We start from the raw sequence: 22,417 nt of genomic DNA, 5'->3' as shown, positions 1-22,417 counted from the left end.
AGACATTTTCGTTATATATAGTCTTGTTGGGCGGAACTAATCGACATACGATTGCGGTGCAACAAGGAACACAACAATCAGCGACTGAGAAAAAAGGAAAAAATCTAATTGCGAGCACAAAATACGCACCTTGTCGTTCAATTGGTTGCTTCGACAGGGTGGTCAGTATTCCGTTAGCGTGTGTGTCCGTGTAACGTCGTCACCCCGTGGCCCGAACCCGACGGTATAAGGTGGGCGGCTCGCGCAGCAAGCAGTTCACGCATTCCCACACCGTCGCCCGGATTTCGTCGTCTGGGACGACGGACGAGCTGGGCGTGCAACGGAAGGGAATATCCGTCGGAAGGTGCGATGTTGCCGACACGGCCGACAGAGACAGGACATTGCGTCGGCGGCGGCGGCGACAGCGAAGTGGAAGACGGCGGCGCGCTCAAAAACACAAGTGCCTGCAAGCAAAAGTGTTGCTCGGCGGTGAAGGGAGGAAATGGATCAACCTTTACACGACGACGGCCCGCATTCACCGACGCGCGTGCACAGCCCGGAGCAGTCCGCTAAAAAGCAAGCAGCCAGATGTCACGCGCGTCACGATCCTCCTCCGGCGGCCCTCCTGCCCGCCTCCGCGAACTTGACAACTCTGCGCTCGAAAAGCGTCGATCTCCTTTTGAGGCAACTGAGTCTATGGTTATTCTACATTACGTACAGAAATCCGGTCGCTTCACAATCTAATTAGTCGCTTAGGGGAACAGAAAGTATGGGCACAGGTGGCTTATATTGGTAGAATAAATAAATAAATAAATAAATAAATAAATAAATAAATAAATAAATACATTAATTAATTAATTCGTCCGTAGATTGTATTCATATTGTCACGTAGCCAAAGACGACGCAGTTGTCTTGAAGGAAAAACAAATTTATTGGAGCGAACTTGTGCTCCCCTAACAACTCAGAGAATACACAGGCGGCGAAGCAGCAGTCAACAAGGTGACGTGCGCAGGCGAGTGTCGGTGAAACGAATAACGCGGCGTCTGCGCTACGGGCATTTATCTTTGGGCGCCAGTGTTTCTGGAACCGTCGAATTACATCCAGAACACTGTAAATCAAAGAAGATTATTCGAGGCCGCAGGCGTTAGTTCGAAACGCTCTCTATCAAAAGAGATAACACATGCGGCATAAAAATAAAGAACGGAACACGCGTGCTTCGCTCGGAACACACAGCCCGGCGCAAGCGGGCGGTAAAAGCAAAAACAAACAAATCCAAGCGTGGTTCGTGGCAATATTGTCGAGAGTACAAATAGGCCTGTACGGCTGCAGCACTTTGAAATCGCAGCAAATTCCAGCAGGTACGAAATCATGTAACGCCGACCCATTCGCCTTTCCGCACTACGACCTGTTACGCCACAAATCGTGAACGGCGAAACGGGATTCGTGAGGTTTGTTTAGACATTCTCCTGAAAAGAATAGCAAGCTAAGCCCATGCATACAGTCGAACACGGATATATCGAACTCCAAGGGGATCGCGAAATAGTTCGATATATGAAAAATTCGATATAAAAAATATGGGCTCTGAGACCTCACCTATGGCGGACGATCACTTACCGATCGTCGCATTCAAGAATGACGACTAATTCCGCACTCACGACGCAACAGGACGCTTTATTTCCGTAAAAAAAAATCGCTGATCTTGGCCTGCTTCTTAGTCCTCGAAATGAAATTAAAGACGCTGTTCTTGATCTTCTCGAGGCTGCACAACTAGAAAATTCCAGCAGTACGCTGCGCCTTCGCACACCATGCACAGCACACGCGAAAAAGAACAACGCGCACGTACCACAAGAACTTTGAAGGTAACAATTCCAAGGCTCTCTGAACGGACTCCAACAAAGCGCTCGCGATGGTCATCTCCGATAGAAACAGTGATCTCCGTAAGGTGCGGGAAAACTCGCCAAACAGCAGCAACCGCATCAAAATGCAAAAGAAGGACGAGGCCGCCAGCGCCTTCGTTCCCTCTTCCCTTTCCCGAGACGACATCGGGGGAAGACAGACCCAGAGAGAGAGAAAAAAAACTTTTTCGGCAAGCCGGGGAACGTACGCAGCCGCAAAAAAAAAAAAAAAGAACAACAAATGGACGTGCCCAGTCGGGTCATCCCTACCACGCACTGTCACATTTTCTTAGCGTTCAAGCTTGTGTGCCTAGAGAGATTTAGCATACCGGGCTCCGTCCGCTAACGCTACGGCGGCCGGTAGCGGGGCCTGACTGGGCAAGCGCAAATTCCTTCCGGTAGGGGGGATTAGTTCCGCGAGCCAGTCTTCGCCCTGCCCGCGCATTCCTCGACATCCTTCTCAACCTCAATCGGGGGTGCAGCGACCGCCGAAGAGCACCTTCCAGCTCGCGCGGCGTTCGATATACCCAATGTCGGGAAAAATACGGTTCGATATAAATGTACGAATTCCTATACTTTTACACAGAATTTTCGAGGGGATAATTTATGAGTTCGATATAGACAATAATTCGATATACCCGTGTTCGATATATCCGTGTTCGACTGTATATGTAAAATAAATGTATTTGGCAGTTTTTGTACATCGCCATCACAAGTGATGTTTGTGGAGAAAAATTCCCATTTTTAGGTTAAGAAATTACTTGTTTTAGAATTTTCCTTCCTGATTTCTTAAGAATACGCCCGCAAATTTCCCTGCATTCTCCTTATGTAACTTATAAATCGTTACGTGGTTTCGTGTTCGGCTTTGGGCGCTAGCCAGCGCTACCTGTGCCTATACTTTACGTAGCCTTGCGGACACAGACGCCGTTCAGAGAATCAGTTTCAGCGTGAACTAACTTCCTCTACATCTGCCGCTCAGCAGCATTTGACTATACATTTAGCGCTTTGTACCAAACAGCACGACCTCCTGTTTCATGAACTGGATTAGAAGCGGTCTTGGATGCTGGTGGCTTGCGCGAACACTATATACTGCGGATATTTGAACATAAATCTGGTGAAGTGTTAATAAGAGAACTTTTTAAAAGACAACAAAGTAATAAATGATGCGATGTCCAGTTTACTGACATTATTTTTCCTTTTTACTCCACAGCTTCTGAAGTTCCGTGCAACCATTAAAGTTCTGTTTTTTTTTTTCTTTTGGCCAAAATTACAACTGAAAATTCCCCCAAAAAGAGAAAATTCCCCGCATTTCCCCGAGGGGAAGAATGTGAAAGTGCGAATGCACGAGTTGAATTTGCGCGGTTCGGTAATGTTCGCGAAAGAGAGATCACACACACACACACAACTACAAAGAAAGAAAGATGCATTTATTCACAGACACCTATTTGTGTTGTCGTTGTACTTGATTGCTAGAGCGGATCTCAGCGTTGAAATTTCGTGTCAGTACTCCTTTAAGCAGGTGCATTAGCCCTTCTCACGCCCGATTCTTGGCCAATCCCCCACGTGGGTATGTGCCATGTCAGCGGCCAGGCAGCGCGCGCCCATCTCCCCCCGTTGCCAAGGAAGACGAGGAGATTCCTGGCCAATCCCCCACGTGGGTATGTGATGCGGACATCGCCGGTGGACGCAGGTTCAGGGTCGCTTAAGAAGTGCATTGCACTTAAAAACTCCCCGCCCGGAACATCACTGGCCATCACCACAATTTATTTTTCTGTCAAAGGCTCCTGCAGTCGGTTTTTTTACACACTAGGGAGGCAAGACCGACAAGGAAGTAGCACAAGCAGGGTTATGTTGATAGACTGATTGTGCGGTTTAACGCGCCGAAGCTACACCCTGGCTGTGAATGAATGAATAAAGCTTTATTTGAGAAACCACCAGCCGGGTTATGTACCCTCCTCAGTTCAGGGCAGCGCGCCGTAGTGGAGGGCTCCGGATTAATTTCGACCACCTGGGGAAATCTCTACACACGGGCGTTTTAGCTTTTAGTCTTCATCTGAAAAGCATCCACCGCGGCCGGGATCGAACCCACGTCAAAGCATGGTTTTGTGAACTGTACTAAACTAAAATCCCGTTCCTGTTCCGTAGTGAGTAACGTGGGCGTGGAAGTGTGTTGGGTGATCGTTTGGTAGGAGACGACGCGTAGTTTGACGGCCCGGTGTTCTACGGACGGCGGAGAGTCGAGTGGACCAGAGTCCAAACAACTCTGACCTCGCGTTGAGGGGCGTTTCGTTGTATGATTTGCACCACAACATCGGTAATCAGAAGATTTGTTACCATCTGCTTGGGCGACCATCTGTTCCTACTGCCCACGCGTGCAACTCCAAGCAGCCGCTACAATGGGCGCTTATCAGCGGCGACCACGACGAAGCTGGCTGTCGTGTGTGCGGGCGGATCTTGGCTTTCTTCGTTTGGTGCGCGCTGTTTCATGCCACGAAAGCAAAACAAAACAAAAGAAAAACAAAGGAAGCGAAACGGAGATGAAAGCGAACAAATAGAGCACTGTTTGTCGGCGAATAGCATCCGAAAGAACTAGAAATGGTGTTGCCTTTAAGTTAAAATGAAACAAGTTGTTCGATCAGCCTTTAGTGTCTTTGCACGGGAACAATAAACTATGGGCAAACGGCGTGATCAGTTATTGATATGGTTTTATATAGCCGAGGAAAAAAGTGCGGCGAGGGAAAACTTTTCCTCTTAAGAAATAGCTCGGAAAAGGCCTGAGGAAACCCACCTGGATAATCAAAGGAAAAAAAAAAAACTAAACTGCGTTCATGTGGTAACAGACGAGGGCAGACGTCATGAGAGGTAATTTATTATTTGACTTCACTATTTCGCGCGTCACGTCGCGCGAAGAACGACCGCAGGTATAATTTTAAGTACGACTAACGCGAAACTCACTCGCATCAATGGGAAAATGTCGCGCACGTTTCAAGGCACGCACACAATACCTAATATATACCAAAGAATACTGGCGCTTAGCTGCTTTATTTGTCAGATTGCAATATCTAATTATATTCATATTACAATGGACGGCTGATCAACGCAGATCGCCATACCACGGGCCCCTGAACCCAATTTCAGTCGGCACTTGAAGCAGTAGCGTAAAAGTATATCGTTGCAATGTTCTGCGGAATTTGTAACAGGGCTAGACCTACTTGCCTCAAAATTCAACCTAAATAGCGTGTTCTGCTATTGCTGGAGCGAGGTTGTAGACACTTACACAATAGACTTAAGCGACGAAGTGATGCGCAGATCTAACATAGTTTCGTCACTACAAAGCACACCTCCTTAGACGAGACGTCCCATAGGTCATACAAGCACCGACATACTCGCACTCCCATGTGAAACTCACAACCTCAGAGGATACACTTGTCGGATACCTTCTGCTGCAGCCATACAAACAATCCAGAAAATATATCGGGAATTCCCATTTATACCATTCCAGTTCCGAAATTCTACGCGCTCGTGTACCGCTGCACCGCTACACCAAAAACCCTACAATCGGCAAATGTGGTCATATCCTCGTCAAGCAAATCCGTGGCGTCCCGGCTGACGAAACAGCGCGACTCGGACGGAGTTGACTTTAGCGTTGCCGTCAAGACCGGAAACAGGCCGGGCATGCTCCCCTCCAGGTCATCGAAACACCACGTTCTGACTCACCTGCAGTGATTGCAACAGGCTGAGTCGTTTTGGTCTGACAAGGGGTTAAAAACTTCGAGCCCTCCCGCTACTGTCGAGATACCAGCGATGCCGTATTTGTGGACGACTCTATTGAGTTACGTATGTTGACAGATTGATCGAATAACGACACATACATAATCTGTCTCTGGATAGTTTCGATTAAATGAGAGTTAAATCCGTTCTCTCTAAGCATTCTCCCTCCGGGAATTCTGCAACGTTGACAACTACACCTGAGCTAACCGGTCATGACAAGTGAGTGAAACTCCGCGTAATGTCGAGTCGCCCTAGCGGCCAATTTCACTGCGTTTTTTTTTTTTTTTTTTTTTTTTTTTACAGGGTACAGATTCGCTTGAGTGCTGCAGATAATTTTGTACAAGTTTTGGAGCGAACGCGTGCGATTCTTCATTGACGCGGCCCGACAGACGCACGCAGTTTTGGTCAGAACCTAGCGCAAGACACATTTCTCTATGGTTTCGCTGTGAACGAGCAATGCGCACTGAACTACATGCGTGATTTCTGCGCACTTTCTCACTGCGGACGGGGTTTAGGCGGGAACACGGCGTCGCCCCGCCGGTCAGCAGACGATCAGGTTCGGGTTCGCGGGAAATATACGTCATTTCTGACTCACCTGTCGCATCGTGGCGGGGCGGCGGCCGAGCTGTCTGCCGACGGGTTTCGCCGATGAACCGGCACTGTAGCCGCTCCGCGGCGGCGGCGGCGACCGGTGAACAATGCACGACGCCGGAGATCACAGGACTCCCACACGCCGCCGAGGCCCACATTCAGCCCGAGGAGACGTGCTCAGACACGAGCGCGGCGCGCATCTCTGCTGCCGCGGTCGCTGCACGGCGGCGAAGAAACGACCGCTCACTTTCGATCTTGTTGGGAGCTCTCCCGCTGGCTGGTTGCCTTGCAAAATGCGCGCGCTTGCTCACTCCCGTGCCGTGCGCCTAGAACGTGAGCCTTGTTATGCTGGCGTAACCATCGAGGCGGGGTAAGGGTGGGCGTTTAAAGGGGGAGAGAGGGGTGGCAGGAGCGAGGCAATAAGGGCGGAAGCAAGCCGGGAAGGCCACGAAAAATGAACGGAACTTCTCGGCCTTGATTTCCGCTCTGGCCGCCTCTTTAAAAGGAACAACGCCAGTTGGTTATACGAAAGCGCTGCCAACGTTTTTCGTTTGGTGACCGACAACCTAGGTCGCAGCGCAGTAAGGGCGTTTTCCCTTTTTTTTTTTATTTCTTCCTTATTCTGGTGATCGAAAATATCGAGGAACCTGACATATATCAATCCACCTACAGGTGTCCGTCTGCAAGACTTCGTTAACACCGAAATATTTAACCTCATATTTAAATGCCATCCTAAGCGGCAGTAACCGGGTCATGTTCACATATTCAACCAATCTATCTACCCTAAAAATAAACCAGTTCACCTTCTTACGTGGAATGTCCACAAGCCCACGGGCTAAACGGCGAAAGTCACATCGGGCGCCTACCCTACTTACGTTAGCTTTACAGGTATTAACTAACCAATCATGTGAACAAGACCCATGGCTGAATTGCTACGCGACGAACGCAAGGCCTGTCTTTGTCTCGGTGGTGACTGCCGGGTGCGTGCAGTGTCCGTGAGCCAGAAGGCGTGCACGAACGCGTTCCGCTTGGGCAGAACGTTGACACGAAAAGCGACAGCACTGACGTCAACGCCAGTACGGCCGCGTACGGTTCAGAGCTTTGTGAATAGACGAACCAAGGCTGCACAAGCGCAGGTCTACAGCTGACAACCTCCCGCTAGTGTCACTAGATAACGTATAAAAGTACAGCCACTCAGGCACGCAAGTCAGCAACGGCGGCATTTTGGTGTTTATCAGTGCTGCGAGATTGCCGCATCTACTGTAGCCTCACCGCTAACTTCGACCGGGTCGTTGGTTAACAACACTGCCGAAGATGCAGCAAAACGGCATTCCTCATACATACTTTTGCTGCTGAAAATTTGTTACACGCGTTATCTTTGATTCCTGTTAGGAACGACGTCAGTCGCGCGCAGCCGCAGAGCAGGGAGGACAAGCTACCCAGTCGAAAATGACAACAGAAAAATTTCTGTAGTACGTCGTTTGTCGTATTTTTGCGTGTCGTACAGTCGTACCGTCGTAGTCTTGTCGTACAGTCGTCGTGTTGTGTCGTCATTCTGACATTTGTCGTGTGTAGTATTCCTGTAGCAATCTTGTTGTTTTATCGTGTGTTGTAGTCCTGTAGTGATCCTGTAGTATGTCATAGTCCTGTAGTAAACCTGTAGTGATCCTGTAGTATGTCGTAGCCCTGTAGTAATCCTGTAGTGATCTTGTAGTATGTCGTAGTCCTGTAGTAATCCTGTAGTATGTCACAGTTCTGATGCTCTACTGCGAGAATCATGCCTGTCTTGTCGAAGTCCTGATGCTGTGTTATGTATTCCTGGCGTCTTGCAGTCCTGACCTGTCGCACAATGCATTCATAACAATTCTGTTGCAGCAAATATCAGTATTTTTGAATCCAGCCTAGCACTGTATTTGGGCTGTCCACTGTAAGTGAACAGTTAAGACAGCCCAAATATGCCACGAGCCCATGCACAGGCAAACTGAAGAAAATACAAAAATTTTATTTTAGTTTCCTTCATGCACACACAGCTCCAGGCTCGAAAAAACAAGTACAAGTACCATTAGAATTGGCTTGCCGAAGGCTGAAAGTGCACCGTCCCTAACTACACACATTATGGATGATCCGCGTAATTCTAACGCTGCAAAGTTGTCTGAAGCTGCAAAAACCTTATAGTAAATACACTACATTCCCAGGGAAAAGCCACCAATAGCTACAGGCTGCCACTAATGAATTGTACAGCTGCAGAAAGCCACAAAAAAACTATCAATGCACACCTCATGAAGCACAAAAACGACATTGCAAATTACATCCACCACGAAAAATGCCGCCATTTCTCACAATGACTGTTTAGTATTAAAACGGTAGAGACACTGGCTCTGGTGTTCACACCAGCCAAATTGGCAAACAAGCCCATGTACCTCCTATCGGCGCAGATCAGCGAAATTCTGCGCGAGATATCTAGCCAGAAGCTTGCGGCGCTTGTGCATTTCAGCTTGCTCGCAGACCTTCACTTGGAGGTAATGCCAGAAGGAACCTGCATCGATAGAAAAAAAAAAAAAAAAAAACGAACATTGATGCAAGACAATGACAGGCAGCACAAAAAGGCTGAAAATCATACTGCTAATACTGTGTCCTTAAACTGCGCCATTTTATAAAAGCTAAACACGCTTCTGCATGCTGAGCAATAAGAAGTGCTCTCTATTGCTGATAAAGTGCTTTTCACATTACTGTGCCTATTCAAAAACGTTCAATTTAAACGATACCTTGCAAGCCCCTTTCCACAGCGTTCCTGGCAATTCTGGAACAAGTCAAGCCATTAGGACTTAGCTCAGAAAATGTCCTTTCAAAATCAGTTTTGTTTTCATTTTTCAACAGAAACGTGATTTTTGACATGCATTTGCATCACATGGGTGCAGAAAGGGGAGTGGTCTTTGCGCGTCACTGCTACTGCATGCATGCCAACCGTAGGTACTCTGCATCAGCGTTTGGTTTTTTATTATCAGGGCATGAAGGGTGAATCAGATGATAATTTTTAAACGTCAGGTTTGCAGTCACACAGTAATAACCCCTGAAATCGGCTGAAAATATCAAGCAGTGCCCGTTTGCAAAGTTACTTCACGATTTTAGGCAGTCTTATTGCCTTTGCGCACATTGTTCTTAGTTGTGTTGTAGTTCTACTTACCACAGGACCATTCAAACAGTTAACAACAGTTTCGGTTTTGTTTCTGCATCGCGAAATTCATATTTAGTGTTACTCTGCAGTTACTCAACTTCAAGCCTACCTGCCATGGTGCCTTGAGCATCCGCTAAACATCCTCACAAAAAAAAAGCATGCCACTCCTGATTTCCCCCCCACCCTAAAACGTTTTCTGCAATAAGAACTTCCGATGCAAGTCAAAAGATAACGCCCAGTCACCAGATATCAGTTCCGACGAAAAGAGCACTTCAAACCGGCTTTACACACCCCCAGCTGTCCGCCTGCCAGTTTCGTTTCCATACAAGGGTATCTCCAGAGGTCTAGTGCTGCTCCTTAATTGAAATGTCTATTCGGATGGAGTCTCCAATACCTTTTGTACTGTTTCATTTCAAAAATGTTAGGTGCGCTGCAATGCATGAGGCTCATAGTGCTGATCTTTATTATCGCACAACAGCTACTTGGGCAAAGTTTGCGGGGCACAATTTTAGCGCATTGCACCGCATTTCTGTAAGCAAGGCTACAATAGCGAGTCAGAAGGTGATGATAAACCGCAAGTTTGTTTTTAGCGATAACTGACAGTGAACGTCAACAAGCATCAACCACGGAGTTACGTTTTCAACTCCATGCATGTTTTTCCGCATCGCGTGCTTGTCCCGAATACTGTGCTGGCTGTAAATGCAGTCAGTCACTGACAAAATGTTTTTACGTCACACGGGGACACATTGGTGCCTCTGATAATGTCAAATCGCCAGATTTCTTCCAGGGAACCACCCAAAATTGCCCATGTTGAAACGCAGGTTGGACTTCACCGCATGGCACGGGCACCACGCGTGGTAATTTTTTTTATCTTAATTAGTCCTTACCAATGATTTTGCATAAAAAATTTTTTTCTTGGACCCCTAAAAATCGGTCAATTTTCCAGTGATAACGAGAGTTAAATTACTACAGTGTGACATCATACTCATAAAACTTTCCCCAAAGAGTTATATATAAGCCAGCTCATAAATCTCTAAGTAAAGTTAAGCAACGATAAAAGTTCAGCAAATTAAACACATTAAAAAGAAAAAGTGCCGATACTCCCTAATGCAAAATTTGCGCGCAGCGTGAACTGCAGTCTTCTCAGTCGAGGTGCGTAGTTGCCGTGTCAATTTAGACAAACAAACTATCAATGCAGACAATCAAAAATGCCTCTGTTTCAGTAACTGACCATTTTGGATTAAAAGGACCCTGGAACACTCTTTAAACAGTGCCAGTAAACCTGCACAATGTTTAGATTACACTGCCAGGAATACCTCAGCCAAATATTACCAGTCCATGTGAAGCGGTGAGCACACAAATCGCGAAAGACGGGGAAAAACCAACCGCGCACTCTTCGCTCTTGGCATGGCCTAAATGACGTCATTGCGGCCATGGCTGTTCAATTGGCTGTCGCTGGTCAACTTTGCGACTCATTTCTCACATTTCTTGTGAGGATTCGCCGTCATCGGCGCTGTGTACCAATCTCTTCTATGCCTAAACATGCACGCGCAGTTTGGTATTTCTTTTGCCGAGTGCGCACGGAGTTTGAGTGAAAAACTCAATACTCTCCTTTCAACGAGACCACTAGGCAACAATTGCTTATTGCTTCAAAAACGCTCTACCAGCCTGAGCGCGCGCTTGCAAGCAGGCAGCCATGCCTGCTTTTTTGTGGCACCAAACCAGAATTGACTCCCCCCCTCCCCACGTTGCAGAGAATACTCCCCAGCCTATGATATGTCCAAGGACGCCGAAGAGAACGCTGCAAGCCGCCCCCCTCTCCAGGAGAGAGCACACAGCTTTCGTTGCGTTGTCCGCAGTCGAGTTGAGGGAGAACAACTATGCGCGATTTCTAATCGTGCATAGTTTCGGTGACAGTAAAGGGCTTTTCATAATTCTTGGAAGGGCGATTTCTAGGACAATAGACTTTACCCCAAACTACATTCCGAGTAGTCGATGGCAAGTGCTGCAGGGTCCCTTTAAAACAGTAGAGACACTGGCCTAGGTTTCCAGCAACTAAATTAGTAAACATGTACCTTCTTATTGGTGCAGATCCACGGACCCTCGTGCTAGATATCTCACTAGCAGCATGTGTCGCTTGCTCATGTCCCCTGGTTCGCAGCCCTTCATCTGCAGGTAGTGCCAGAAGGGATCTGCATCAATAGAACAAAACAATACATGTAATGCAAGACAATGGCAAACAACGTAAAAAGACTGCAAATTAGACTGCCAAAACTGTGTTTTTAACCTCTGCCATTTCATAGAACGAAACACAATGGCTCCACATAGATGAGCTGCGAAGCCGGGTGCAGTCGACGAAGTGCACGAAACAAACCACGTTTGTTCATAATTTGCAAGGCAGCATACTTACCAGTCGTTTTACTGAATTAAACTTGGACAGACTCGAGCTTTATTCTAGAAAACAAACATGGGGCTGTCTGTTTCCCTTACTGTGTGCGTAGCACACAACCCAATTTGCTCGACCAGTGAAGACACCAGACAGGTCGCATTTTGCTGTTCGACATCCATGTGTAAGGCTCCACATGTAAGAGGGTGTGAAACCTATAGTTTTGCATGCACGACCTACCCTCCTTCCTCTGGTCCCCACATGTGCACGCGTAAACCAGCAACCGCTTATATGTGTGTGCTTAGCAAAAACGACAAGAGCAGAAAATGGCTTCACTGGAATAAAACCCGAAGGGGGGGGGGGGGTTTGAAACACAGACTGTTTCGCAGTAAAACGAATGCTCCCCGTGCTAAAAAAGTGGTGCTTTTCTCATTTATATTACTGCAGAGCATAACATTACACTCATAAAACTTCTCTCCAAAAGTATATGCCAGCTTGTAAAACTTTCAGCTAAAGGGGCCATGCAGACACATCACAAGTTTGGTTCATTCGAAAGATTGCCACGTTAAAATCATAGTGACACCACTTTCATCCCCAAATAAGCTATATAAGTAAGGAAAAAGGGAATGGCCATGCAACCCACTAGCTCATTTCCCGCAACAGAACCTAGATATCCTATGTGCCCAGCTGTGCGATTGGCTGAGGCCGGCAAATGCAAACACAAATTAGGTACGGCTTGCAAGCTTTCCAAATGAGCTATTTGCGCATAAATGCAATGCATATTCATTTTACAGCAGTACGAATGGTGCGAGAAACAATAAAAGTACAAAATACACATAAGCATAGAAATTTGATGAGCACTGCTGTTGGTACTGGGCACACTATGCTTGTTGTAGCTGCACAGCAGTCCGCCGCTTTGGAGTTGTCTTACGTGACCCTGTTTGGCGAACATACCCCATGTTTTACAAAACGATTACTTTCTACAGTAGCAAAAACAAGCCAAGTTCTGGGACTAACAGAAAGAAAGCGTTAAACACCTACTTTCTTCACAGCCAGCGCCATAGAGGGCTCGTGCTGGTAGTGCCGCCAGGCTAGTGCTGGCGCAGCTGGTGTCGGGTGCTGGTGGTTCTGCAGGGCTCATGCTGGCAGGGAGCTGCAGGCCATGTCCACTCTTTTCACTCCCTGGAGAGGTGCCTGAGTCACATGAAAAAGTGTTGCACTCTTAAAACAATAGGCAGTACAGGCAATCAGTTTTAATAAAGGCTGTGGCTAGCGTTCCGTCCAGACGGAACGATATACAAGTGCTAAAGTTCCGTCCAGATGGAACAGGGCGCTGCGGGTTATCCTTCCCTCCAGACGGAATACAACTGAGAGCTTAGCGTTCCGTCCCGACGGAGCCGGCGTGAAATTTGTACAGTTCCGTCCGGACGAAAGCAAAACCGGCTGATTAGACGCCCTGCTCCACCTTCAGATGTGGTGTAGGGGTTGCTCCTCGGATAATGGCAGTATTGTACCGGGTTCGATTCCCTCCGGACATGCTTGGTTTTTCTTTTTTTTTTTTTGCGTGGTTGCGCCAGCGTTATGCAACAGCTAACTTCTTGCCCACTTTACAATTGACGCGGTGAGAGCAGTCGGTCTTGATTTCGCACTCAACCGGCTGCTCCGCTACCGCTCAATAGAGCCAAGGCCGACGTGTCCATCGCCAGAGTTCCGATCGCCTCTAGTTCGTAATGGTGATTACTAATTAACGGTTCTTCTGGCTAGTCAATGAGCGGAAGCAGTTCATTCAGCTGGGTAAATATCAAGAACGACTGCCCTCGCTGCTTGTTGTGAAGCGGGGTTTTTTTTGTTGACGCCTGCGTCTTCAAGCTGCCTCACTCAGAAAATGACGCGCGTCGCGCGCGCAGCAGTGGGAGGAGCCTGCGACTTGTGCCATTGGGGAGGCACGCGCCTCATGGCGGCAGTTTCGAAGCGCTCGACTCAGCCGGCTGGCTCCGCCAGCATAGACCGCCAGAGATTTTAGGCCACCACCCCGGCAGATACTGCATGGGCGCTTTCACTAGCTGTGCGGATGATGTTTTGTAGTACCGTTCTCGCCCAAAATTATAAGCTCCTTTACCGCTCAAGCAACTTCGTGCATGTCTTGAGCGGCATTTTGAGCGGTCGCTCGTGCTCCCGACACCATAGTTTCCCTACACCACTTCGCGGCCGAAGCTGCCGCCATGTTCCTGCCACTGGCCGCGCCGGTCGCAGCGTACCAGTGGTTCTGCTGCAGCGTCAGCGCGCCTGTGGCGTGCGCGGCGCATTTTCGCGGGCAGAAAATGCTCCGTCCGATCGCCTTTCCTGAGTTTTGTAGATTTTTACCCAACCGGTCAAACCACTTCTGCTCATTGACTAGCTGGAGTCACCGTTACGAATCACCATTACGAACTAGAGGTGATCGGAACTCTGGCGATAGACACGTCGGCCTTGGCTCTATTGAGCGGTAGCGGAGCAGCCGGTTGAGTGCGAAATCAAGACCGACTGCTCTCCCCGCGTCAATTGCAAAGTGGGCAAGAAGTTAACTGTTGCAAAACGCTGGCTCAACCACGCAAAGGGAAAAAAAAAAAAAAAAAAAAAAAAACAAGCATGTCCGGGGGGAATCGAACCAGGTACAATACTGCCATTATCCGAAGCACACCACCTACACCAAATCTGAAGACGGAGCACGTCGTCTAATCAGCCGGTTTTCCTTTCACCTAGACGGAACTGTACAAATTTCACGCCGGCGAACGCTAAGCGCTCAGACGTATTCCGTCTGGACGGAAGCATAACCCGCAGCGCCCCGTTCCGTCTCGACGGAACTTTAGCACTTGTATATCGTTCCGTCTGGACGGAACGCTAGCCACAGCCTTTAATAAATTGCTCCGCTTTTAAAGGAATTTAAAGTTTGGTCAATACCATTCTCAGCACGCACAAAATCGCAAACAAGTCATTCTACATAGGTGCAGATTGTCCTTTTATGAGACTAACAAGTCACTTTTAGGGTTGGGGCTGTATGAAAAATATAGAGCAATAAGTTGTGTTGCCCCCTCATAGTCACATTGTTAGCAAGTCTGCTACAAAACATAAAACAGCATTGCCGTGTTCCTGCACTTTCACTGGAATTGCAGTTTTATGAATTTTTTTTACTAGGCCTTCTCTTCCAAACAATCTCATTGTCAAAATCCTTTACAGCGAGTAAAGCACTTTCAATGGGCAGTAATTTATGCAGTGCCTGCAAAAAGGCCATGGCTAGCAACTAGATAAACCAATAGCTCAAAATCTTCGTATAGAAGCCACGTGACAAGGTCATGCTGCAGGGCAGTTTTGTTTTCACACACCCAAAGAAAGGAACCTGTTCAATCAGGCTGTAGGCTCCTTAGATGGTAATGCCACATGTTTGAGGAAGTGAAACCTTCTTGCAACAGTTGACATTACAGCCAACTAAGCATGATAGCAACTGCAGTATCTGGTACGTTGCTTAGCTCATAATAGTGATAAGAAGCCATGCACACAGATGGAGCATTGTTTACGCACTGGTGAAAAGAACTTGCCGGCCACTCCATGTTGAGTGATCGCAGCCCCCGCATCTCGGCCTCCAATTGCACGACCCTCTTCCTTAAAACTGCTACAGGGTCTTGGTCCCTTGCGGCAGCTCGAAGAATGATGTCGACCTTCGCTGATCTTTTCTCTGCCTTCGCAGTTTTTTTGTCTCCCTGCAATGAGAGGTCAAGAGATAACATGCCATACTTGTTCCGAGCCTCGTCCACCATAATGACACCTATTTAGAGCAACAAGCACACTTCAGTGTCATTTTACACGTGTTTAATGATAGTTATGAGGTCAACTTTCATGCAAATATTGACTTCCTCTAATAAACATACCTGAAAGCGGTGGCTATTCTAGCGCCTTGGCATTTATGTGCGTCATGTTCGATAAGAGCATTTACAAATAACATTACTGCAGTGGCTGCTGGCAAGACGGCCTTCACAGAAAAACCACGATTTCGAAGCTCATACAGTCGGCAAAAGGCTTGTCTATAACGCGCGAGCGGCGTGCTCTAGACTGCGCGCGAGACACTTAGTGAGAACGCCTGGTTTGACACCGGTAGAATGCGAGCATGCGCGACCCGCATCAGCGCGACGGTTCTTTCCCTTGTCGCTGTGCCCGTCGCCTTCAATTCCGTACCTTCTTTCGTCGTGAGAAGCGCTGCCTGCACTGCCGGGCCGGGAAACAATAGCGGAAATGAGCGATTGGTAGTAGAGCGTTGGCTGCGTTTAACTATGCGCAACGCTTTTTTTGCGGCGCCCTACACAATTTAGACAGGAGTGTTTTCCTGTATGCGAGACAACGAACGACAATAGCAGAAAACGCATCGCTGCCGGTGTTTTATAGTATTATTATTATTATTATTTAAAAATACCTTACAGGCCCTTGTTGCAGGGCATTGTGTAAGGGGGGTAACAAAGGGTGAGTGTCGCGACAGAACTGTAAGGGAACATCAAACTTTGAATGAACTTTGAAAGAACGGAACAGCAAATAAAGAGAAAAAGAAGAGAATGTGCAAAAAAAGTCACTTGAAGTGACACATACATGGGAACATTGCAGGTGGGAAGGAATGCAAATATGCGCAATACAACTTAGTAAAAAACACCTACTACACACGATAACTAGTAACTAGATATCGGGCCGTGATCGCTTGCACAGTGCACTGAGTATTGTGGCGTGAGCCCGTCAGCAGTGACATGCAAAGCCGAGCCCTGAAACCGGACAGTGGCGCTCAAGGGACTCATGCAGCTATTGGCGGAACGATAACGCAATGAACAGCTGTGCGCCAAGGCTAACGCAGACGAAAAACTCGCACAACGAGCGTTAAGGCGGGTAATCTCCAGTTTTGTTTTCCGGCCCGGCAGCGCAAGCACACAGCGCTTATTACGGTAAAAGAAGGCGTGGAAGCCAAGGCGACGGGTGCAGCGAGGAGGGACACAGCCATCGCGCTGATACGGGCCTCGCATGCACACATTCTACCTATCTTAAACCAGGCGTTATCACTACGTGTCTCCCGCGCACTCCGGAGCACGCCGCTCGCGCGTTAAAGCCTTTTGCCGACTGTACGTGAGAATGTGGCTTGGCGACTACTCGACGCCGACACGAACAATGCAGATGAATTCCTAACCCGACTAACTGGTAGCCAGCACAGTCCTGAATAGAGCGTGTTACGTGGAAAATGTGCAAGGTGGTAATACGAGCCATTTTCTTCGGCGTCGGCGCCATATACTGTGAAGCGGATCTCCGCGCCTTCCGACGGCACAGCCGGCATGCCGATATTCATTCCTTACTTTCTGCGGTAGTGGCAGATGTAAAACTGCTAAAAAGCGCTCAGACACTGTTATGCACAATTTAAGGGTAAGAACACTTACCGGTCATGTGAACGATGGTGCCGTCGAATAATCTTCCCGCGTCTCGCTGTCGCCGAGCCAAAACACTTCCCACGCCACGCTCGTAGTCGTCGACGTCCACCACAAAAAAACTACGCTCGTCCGTAGGCCCAACGACTTCTCTTCTACCTTCCAAAACATACTGAACGAAAACGTTACACGGTCACACTACGTGCATACAAAAACGATCGACCAGCGCAAGAAAAGAAACGCGGCGTAATGTGCGTTGCCATGTGTGTTGCAACAGTGAGGGCTGCGGCTACGGCTGGCTACGGCTTCAGTCGGCCTATATAGGCGGCGTTGGTTGATGCCAGAAGATGAAGCCGATGAAGCGATACATGAAAACTCAATCATTTTGGTTGTAATAATGAAGATAATTTATTAGGGGGTTACAAACCTCTTGATAAAAATTAGCACTGTATTAAACAGTGATAGCAGCTTCCAACTTCAGCACGGTTCTTTCATGTGTTATCACAGTCTCACAGTTACACCATAGCACACACATCATTTTCTGCACCGTGTTTCTGCACTGTGCTCGGCTACATAGTATGTGCGCTGATTCTCTTTTCTTTTTGCAGTGGTCGGGGCTGCTTTAAGGCCCAACCACATGCACAGCACTTTCGGCGTTTTCTCGCGTCGACGTCGTCGCCAGAAATGCACGGCTACGCGAGCTGACGCCCGAGCGACGCCGATGTCTACGCTCGCCAGATATCGGCATCGACGCAGCGCGAGAGAGCATCGGAAAGCGGGCGACAGCGTCCGTCTTCGCGTGGTTTGGGGGCATTCCTTTCAGCAGAAAACAATCGATTTATTTTTAACTTGCGGTAATCGGTTGCCTTGAGACAAATTGCCAGCTATTTCTGTTCGCAAGCGCTTATCCATTTGTGGCTTGTTCGGCTTTCAACGGGGAGATCGGGGATCTGCGATTTAAATAAGGGAGCTCTGGCTACATCGCATCCAGTATAAGCATAATGTGGCTTGTCTGCAAGATCGGTGCGTGACGAGCAAGCGTATTCAACGCCAGAATTCTAGCGGCGCATTCCCTTCCATTCGTAGCTCCCGTGGCTTGCGCTGACCGGGGATGTGCGATAGCTTTTCTTGACTCAAATGAGGGACCTGTGGTTACATCGCTCGTAGCACTAGCATTATCGTCCTCGGCTCCAAGATCGGTGCGCAAGAAACAAGCGTTACCACTGCTCAAGTCTCTCAAACACGACCAAAACAAAACACATCCGACACTATTTGTGGGCAGCCTCGTTTGGTACACCGAATTCTCTGTGCCTCCCTGTTTCCTTGTGTGGTCGAGGGGTTGGGTGTCGGGCTTTCGTTTTGAAGTCCGTGGTTCGAATCCTCAAAAAGCCCCCCCCCCCCCCCTTTTTTTTTTTTTCGGCGAGGGTTTGATCAGTTTTTTTTTTTTTACAGGGTACAGTCAGGGTGCCAGAGTACCTTGCCTTTTAACCTACAAATGACGTTCGACGGTAACCTCAGTACCAAGGCAGCGCTGAAATTTGTTTTGCTTACACTTTGAATTCATGCACCTGCATTAGGTACATAACATGCAGGTTAAATCAAGAAGCAACTAAAGCAGTTTTGCGAGGTGCGTCTTCGTTTATCATCCTATCTTATTTTGTTCAGATTTGACCATGATGACTCGAGATACATTGCCAACATACTTATATAGTGAATATAATGAATAAATATGCCAAGTGATTTTCTTTTTTGCTAAAGCTAAAGTCTTGATAATTGCAGTTCAATAATCGATAATAACTGCTCATAAACGACTTCAACAGGATGGCAATTGACGTCCAGCAACGCCCGCTGACGCAGCTACTGGCGCGCGACTTCGCCGGTCTCATGCGGTTGCTCGCCCTCTCCTGAGGGCCCGCGCGTTGACGCCGAACGACGCCGACGATCGCGCGACGCGTGATTTCGCGTCCATGTGGTTAGGACTTTATTGTGGCTGCTTTATTGATTCTCTTTTAGTTTTGTCATTGGTGCTTCACCTGTTCGCCTGCTGCCACGATGTGGGTAGGTGTGGAGTTTGGTTTCAGCTTTTTTTCTCACGTACAATTTGGTTTTTATGGAAAGAAACTTCTTGGGCGTTCGCACCTTTTTATTTTTTTATTGGCTGTGAGTTGCGGTGTCGGGTTTAGGGCGATATTGTGTGTTTTATTTTTTTAGTCGTCGTGTTACAGCGAGCAAAATAGTAAACTCAATTCTGCTCCCGCGTCCCCGGTTTTAAAATTGGAAGTTTCATTTCGTCGTTGATTCTGTGAGCAGGAAAGTGGTAAAAATATTCTCTTTCATCGCAAGAAATAACCACATAACAGCTTTGCAACTGCAGTTGCAAAGCTGTCCTCACGACAGAATTATCTTGTTCGACTGTTGGCTGTTGTGTAGACAGATTGATGTATCGCGACATATTTTGCCACGGCAGCCGCATCTGTAGTGACGACAAGAATCTGCCGTCACGACAGCCGGCTTTGCTACTACAGCATTTTTGTCGTGGTCCTGTTGCAACTACAGACGTCACGACAGCATTTATGCCTCTGTAGTTACTACAAGATTCTGTCGTCACGACAGCCAGCTTTGCTACTACAGCATTTTTGTCGTAGTCTTGTAGTAACGACAGACGTCACGACAGCTGGCTATGTCACGACAGCATGATGGCTGTCGTGACGACAGGTAGTTCTGTTGGGACTACAGGAATGTTTGTCGTTGAGAAGATTGACTCTGTCGTTACGACAGAAATGTGTGTCGTAACAACAGAAAACTTTGTCGTAACGACAGGAATTCTGTCGTAACTACAGAAATTTTGTCGTACGACAGGAATTCTTGTTGGGTTTCTGTCGTATTCCTGTTGACATTTTCGACTGGGTAAGCCTACCAGAGTTGACTAAAACGCATAAACAACAAAATGGTGGCGCCCATGAACCATCGCAGTGTAAACAAATGTCACTTAATGCGAATTGAGCAATGATTATGGCGGCGGCACGGAACAATCGGAGAAAAGAGTGCCGATACTCTGTAACCTTGTCTATAGTGACATTACCTTTTACTTCTCCGACACGCCCAGCAATTGATGCTAAAGTAAAAATGGTAAGTGCAAGGCGTTGGCTAGCAGATGGCCCTCAATATAAGCAGGATGTTTATGAACAATACCGTTACTGCGACTAATTCAGCACAATAAACAACGACAACAACCGTGGACGCCCGCAGAAAGTGGACTACACATGGGGTGTCATAGGTGGGAGGAGCGGCCATTTTTTTTGGGGGGGCCAAGAAATTGAGCAGACAAAGCATAAAATAGAGTATTTGTTCAAAAAAGGATAGCGCTCAATTCGCCACCAAACCAGTGTATATATACATCTAACATGTATAACAGTGTATAACAAGCACCGAAGCCCCGTGAGCCCCGTCGAAGTATTCTTGATATTGCCTCTTGCGAAACTCTGTAGGGTCAAGTGATCGACAAGTTCATGTTGGCTACGGGCGCAGAGACAGGGCCATGTAGGTAACATCATCAATCCTGTCGGTGGACGCTTCCCGCTGCAAATGTGGCTTTGCTACGATGTCTGGGTGGCGTACGCCGCTTTTACATTAACATCAAACACAAAATCTTAACTTCAGCGTTCGCTGTTCTACAAAGATGCCCGCTGTTTCAATGCATGCGTGCACCTCCTCATTGGTGTATCTATAGGGGAGGGGGGGGGGGGGCATTCACGTCACACATCGAAACAGACGAGGATGAAAACCGCACCGTTATGATGTATATACGATTGCCATACGTCATAATATATATAGGTATTTTTTCTAAATTCTGAATAAGAAAATGGAGACAATTGTGACGCACGCACAGACATTTTTTTTTGTCCGAAACAACACATGCATCAAATCGTATGATAAAAAATTAAAGACCGCGATGAGAGCGCACAATTTTGCTTCAGTCGAAAGGTAACCATGACAGACAGACAGACAGATTTTTTTTTTATTGAGGATGGCTCGAGGCCGCAGGGTTGAAGGAGTGGGTTAATAATGACCGGCCACGGCTGCCTCACACACGAAGTGCCACAACGCGGCCAACGTATCTTGACGCCGACCATGTGGCCTGAGCCAGCTCCTCATATGAGAGGACCCAGCCAGGACGATGTTTTGCGCGAAGCGTCTAATGCGCCGCAGTCCAAAACGAGATGGCGGATTGTTGAGGTCACGTCGGTTTTGCAGGCGAAGCATCTGACTGGCCTGGGTAGCGCAGCGGCGGAACCACCACTGAGGAGCCTGTCATCATGGGATGTTGGTTGGTGCGGGTGATTCGGTCTGTATACGCGTAACCCGACCGCGCCCGGTTGAGGAACACCTGAGCACCTCGGCGTATAGACCAGGGGGTGTGGGGTAGTCGCATGGTGGAACGGTACTTAATAATTCCTGCCTCCGTCGATTACGTCGACGACGGTGCTCCACATCTGGGCCAGTGGGGAGAGCAATTGGTCCCTCAGGCATCACGCACTGGGAGCGGGGTAGTGAAGCCTCGCTCGCAAAAGACCATGAGCCTTCTCGTTTCCTGGGTGTCGTCGATCTCCGGGAATCCAGTGCCCCAAAGTCCGCCCTGAGTGGCCCGCATATCTCCTTGATATCGTGAGCGATGCTATTGTGCCTCGGTGCACCAATGAGGGGCGTGAGTGCCTCAGTACCGTCAGTCAGTATATGCACTTGGTCGTGACCCCGTTCAGGGTGATTGGTGACAACTTGGCGTGCAAGGTGCACAGACCTTCCATTTATAAAGCACAAAGCTTATACCAGGGTATGAAACCAGAGAAATAAGTCAAATGTCCTTGCGGTCGTCTGAGTTGGACACTGCAGCCAATGCCGCTATACGGGACTCGGACCGCCTAGACCCGTCCACAGAAATCTCAAGTGTTGGATTGTGCCGGGAAGTAGCGCCGGCTACAACCAGCGGGGTGCGCTGCTGTGCGTGCCTCCGACGCTGAGTTTTAGAGAGTGCCGGTTGTTGCTCTGTAATCAGCATGTCCACCCATGGCGGTATGTGCTCGGCGTGTCCAGCGGTGAAGTGTGGCCGTCGACAGCGGTCAGTAATCGGCGCCTTTGCGGTGTGAGTTCGTGGCGATCGTAAACTCCTGGCGATCGTGCCAGGACTGTTTAT

The 22,417-nt window shown here is 48.1% G+C and overlaps 2 protein-coding genes across 5 annotated transcripts in view; both read right to left on the bottom strand.

Moving 5' to 3' along the window:
- Myo61f (unconventional myosin 61F) overlaps nucleotides 1-6,592 on the bottom strand; it is a 150,982-nt gene extending 144,390 nt beyond the window's left edge. Inside the window, exon 1 of one of the 2 annotated variants that reach the window (XM_077677513.1) lies at nucleotides 6,241-6,592. In XM_077677513.1, coding sequence (XP_077533639.1) covers nucleotides 6,241-6,249 — 9 coding nt within the window. In that variant the 5' untranslated portion in view covers nucleotides 6,250-6,592. Of the gene's footprint in view, nucleotides 1-129; nucleotides 267-6,240 lie in introns of those variants that run through there. The other variant, XM_077677516.1, reaches the window with a different exon arrangement.
- A 1,638-nt stretch (nucleotides 6,593-8,230) lies between these two features.
- Nucleotides 8,231-17,494, bottom strand: LOC144145782 (uncharacterized). Of its 3 annotated transcripts, XM_077677509.1 has the most exons (6): nucleotides 17,239-17,494; nucleotides 15,373-15,534; nucleotides 12,839-12,991; nucleotides 11,487-11,603; nucleotides 9,002-9,036; nucleotides 8,231-8,772 (listed from the first exon to the last, which is right to left on the bottom strand). In XM_077677509.1, the coding sequence occupies exons 1-4, from the start codon at nucleotides 17,243-17,245 to the stop codon at nucleotides 11,491-11,493; spliced, it is 435 nt and encodes a 144-aa protein (XP_077533635.1). In that variant the 5' UTR covers nucleotides 17,246-17,494; the 3' UTR covers nucleotides 8,231-8,772; nucleotides 9,002-9,036; nucleotides 11,487-11,490. The 3 variants fall into 3 exon arrangements, with proteins under 3 accessions (XP_077533635.1, XP_077533634.1, XP_077533636.1); XM_077677508.1 differs by lacking the exon at nucleotides 9,002-9,036 and having other exon boundaries at nucleotides 8,233-8,772; XM_077677510.1 differs by lacking the exon at nucleotides 9,002-9,036 and having other exon boundaries at nucleotides 8,233-8,772; nucleotides 15,373-15,513.
- Nucleotides 17,495-22,417: the final 4,923 nt, after the last annotated feature.

The sequence above is a fragment of the Haemaphysalis longicornis genome, unplaced genomic scaffold, assembly GCF_048455015.1.
Source record: "Haemaphysalis longicornis isolate Haplotype H1 unplaced genomic scaffold, Haemaphysalis longicornis Haplotype H1 scaffold_7, whole genome shotgun sequence".
In the NCBI taxonomy this organism is placed as follows: Eukaryota; Metazoa; Arthropoda; class Arachnida; order Ixodida; family Ixodidae; genus Haemaphysalis; species Haemaphysalis longicornis.
This window is presented reverse-complemented; position numbering and strand designations above follow the sequence as displayed.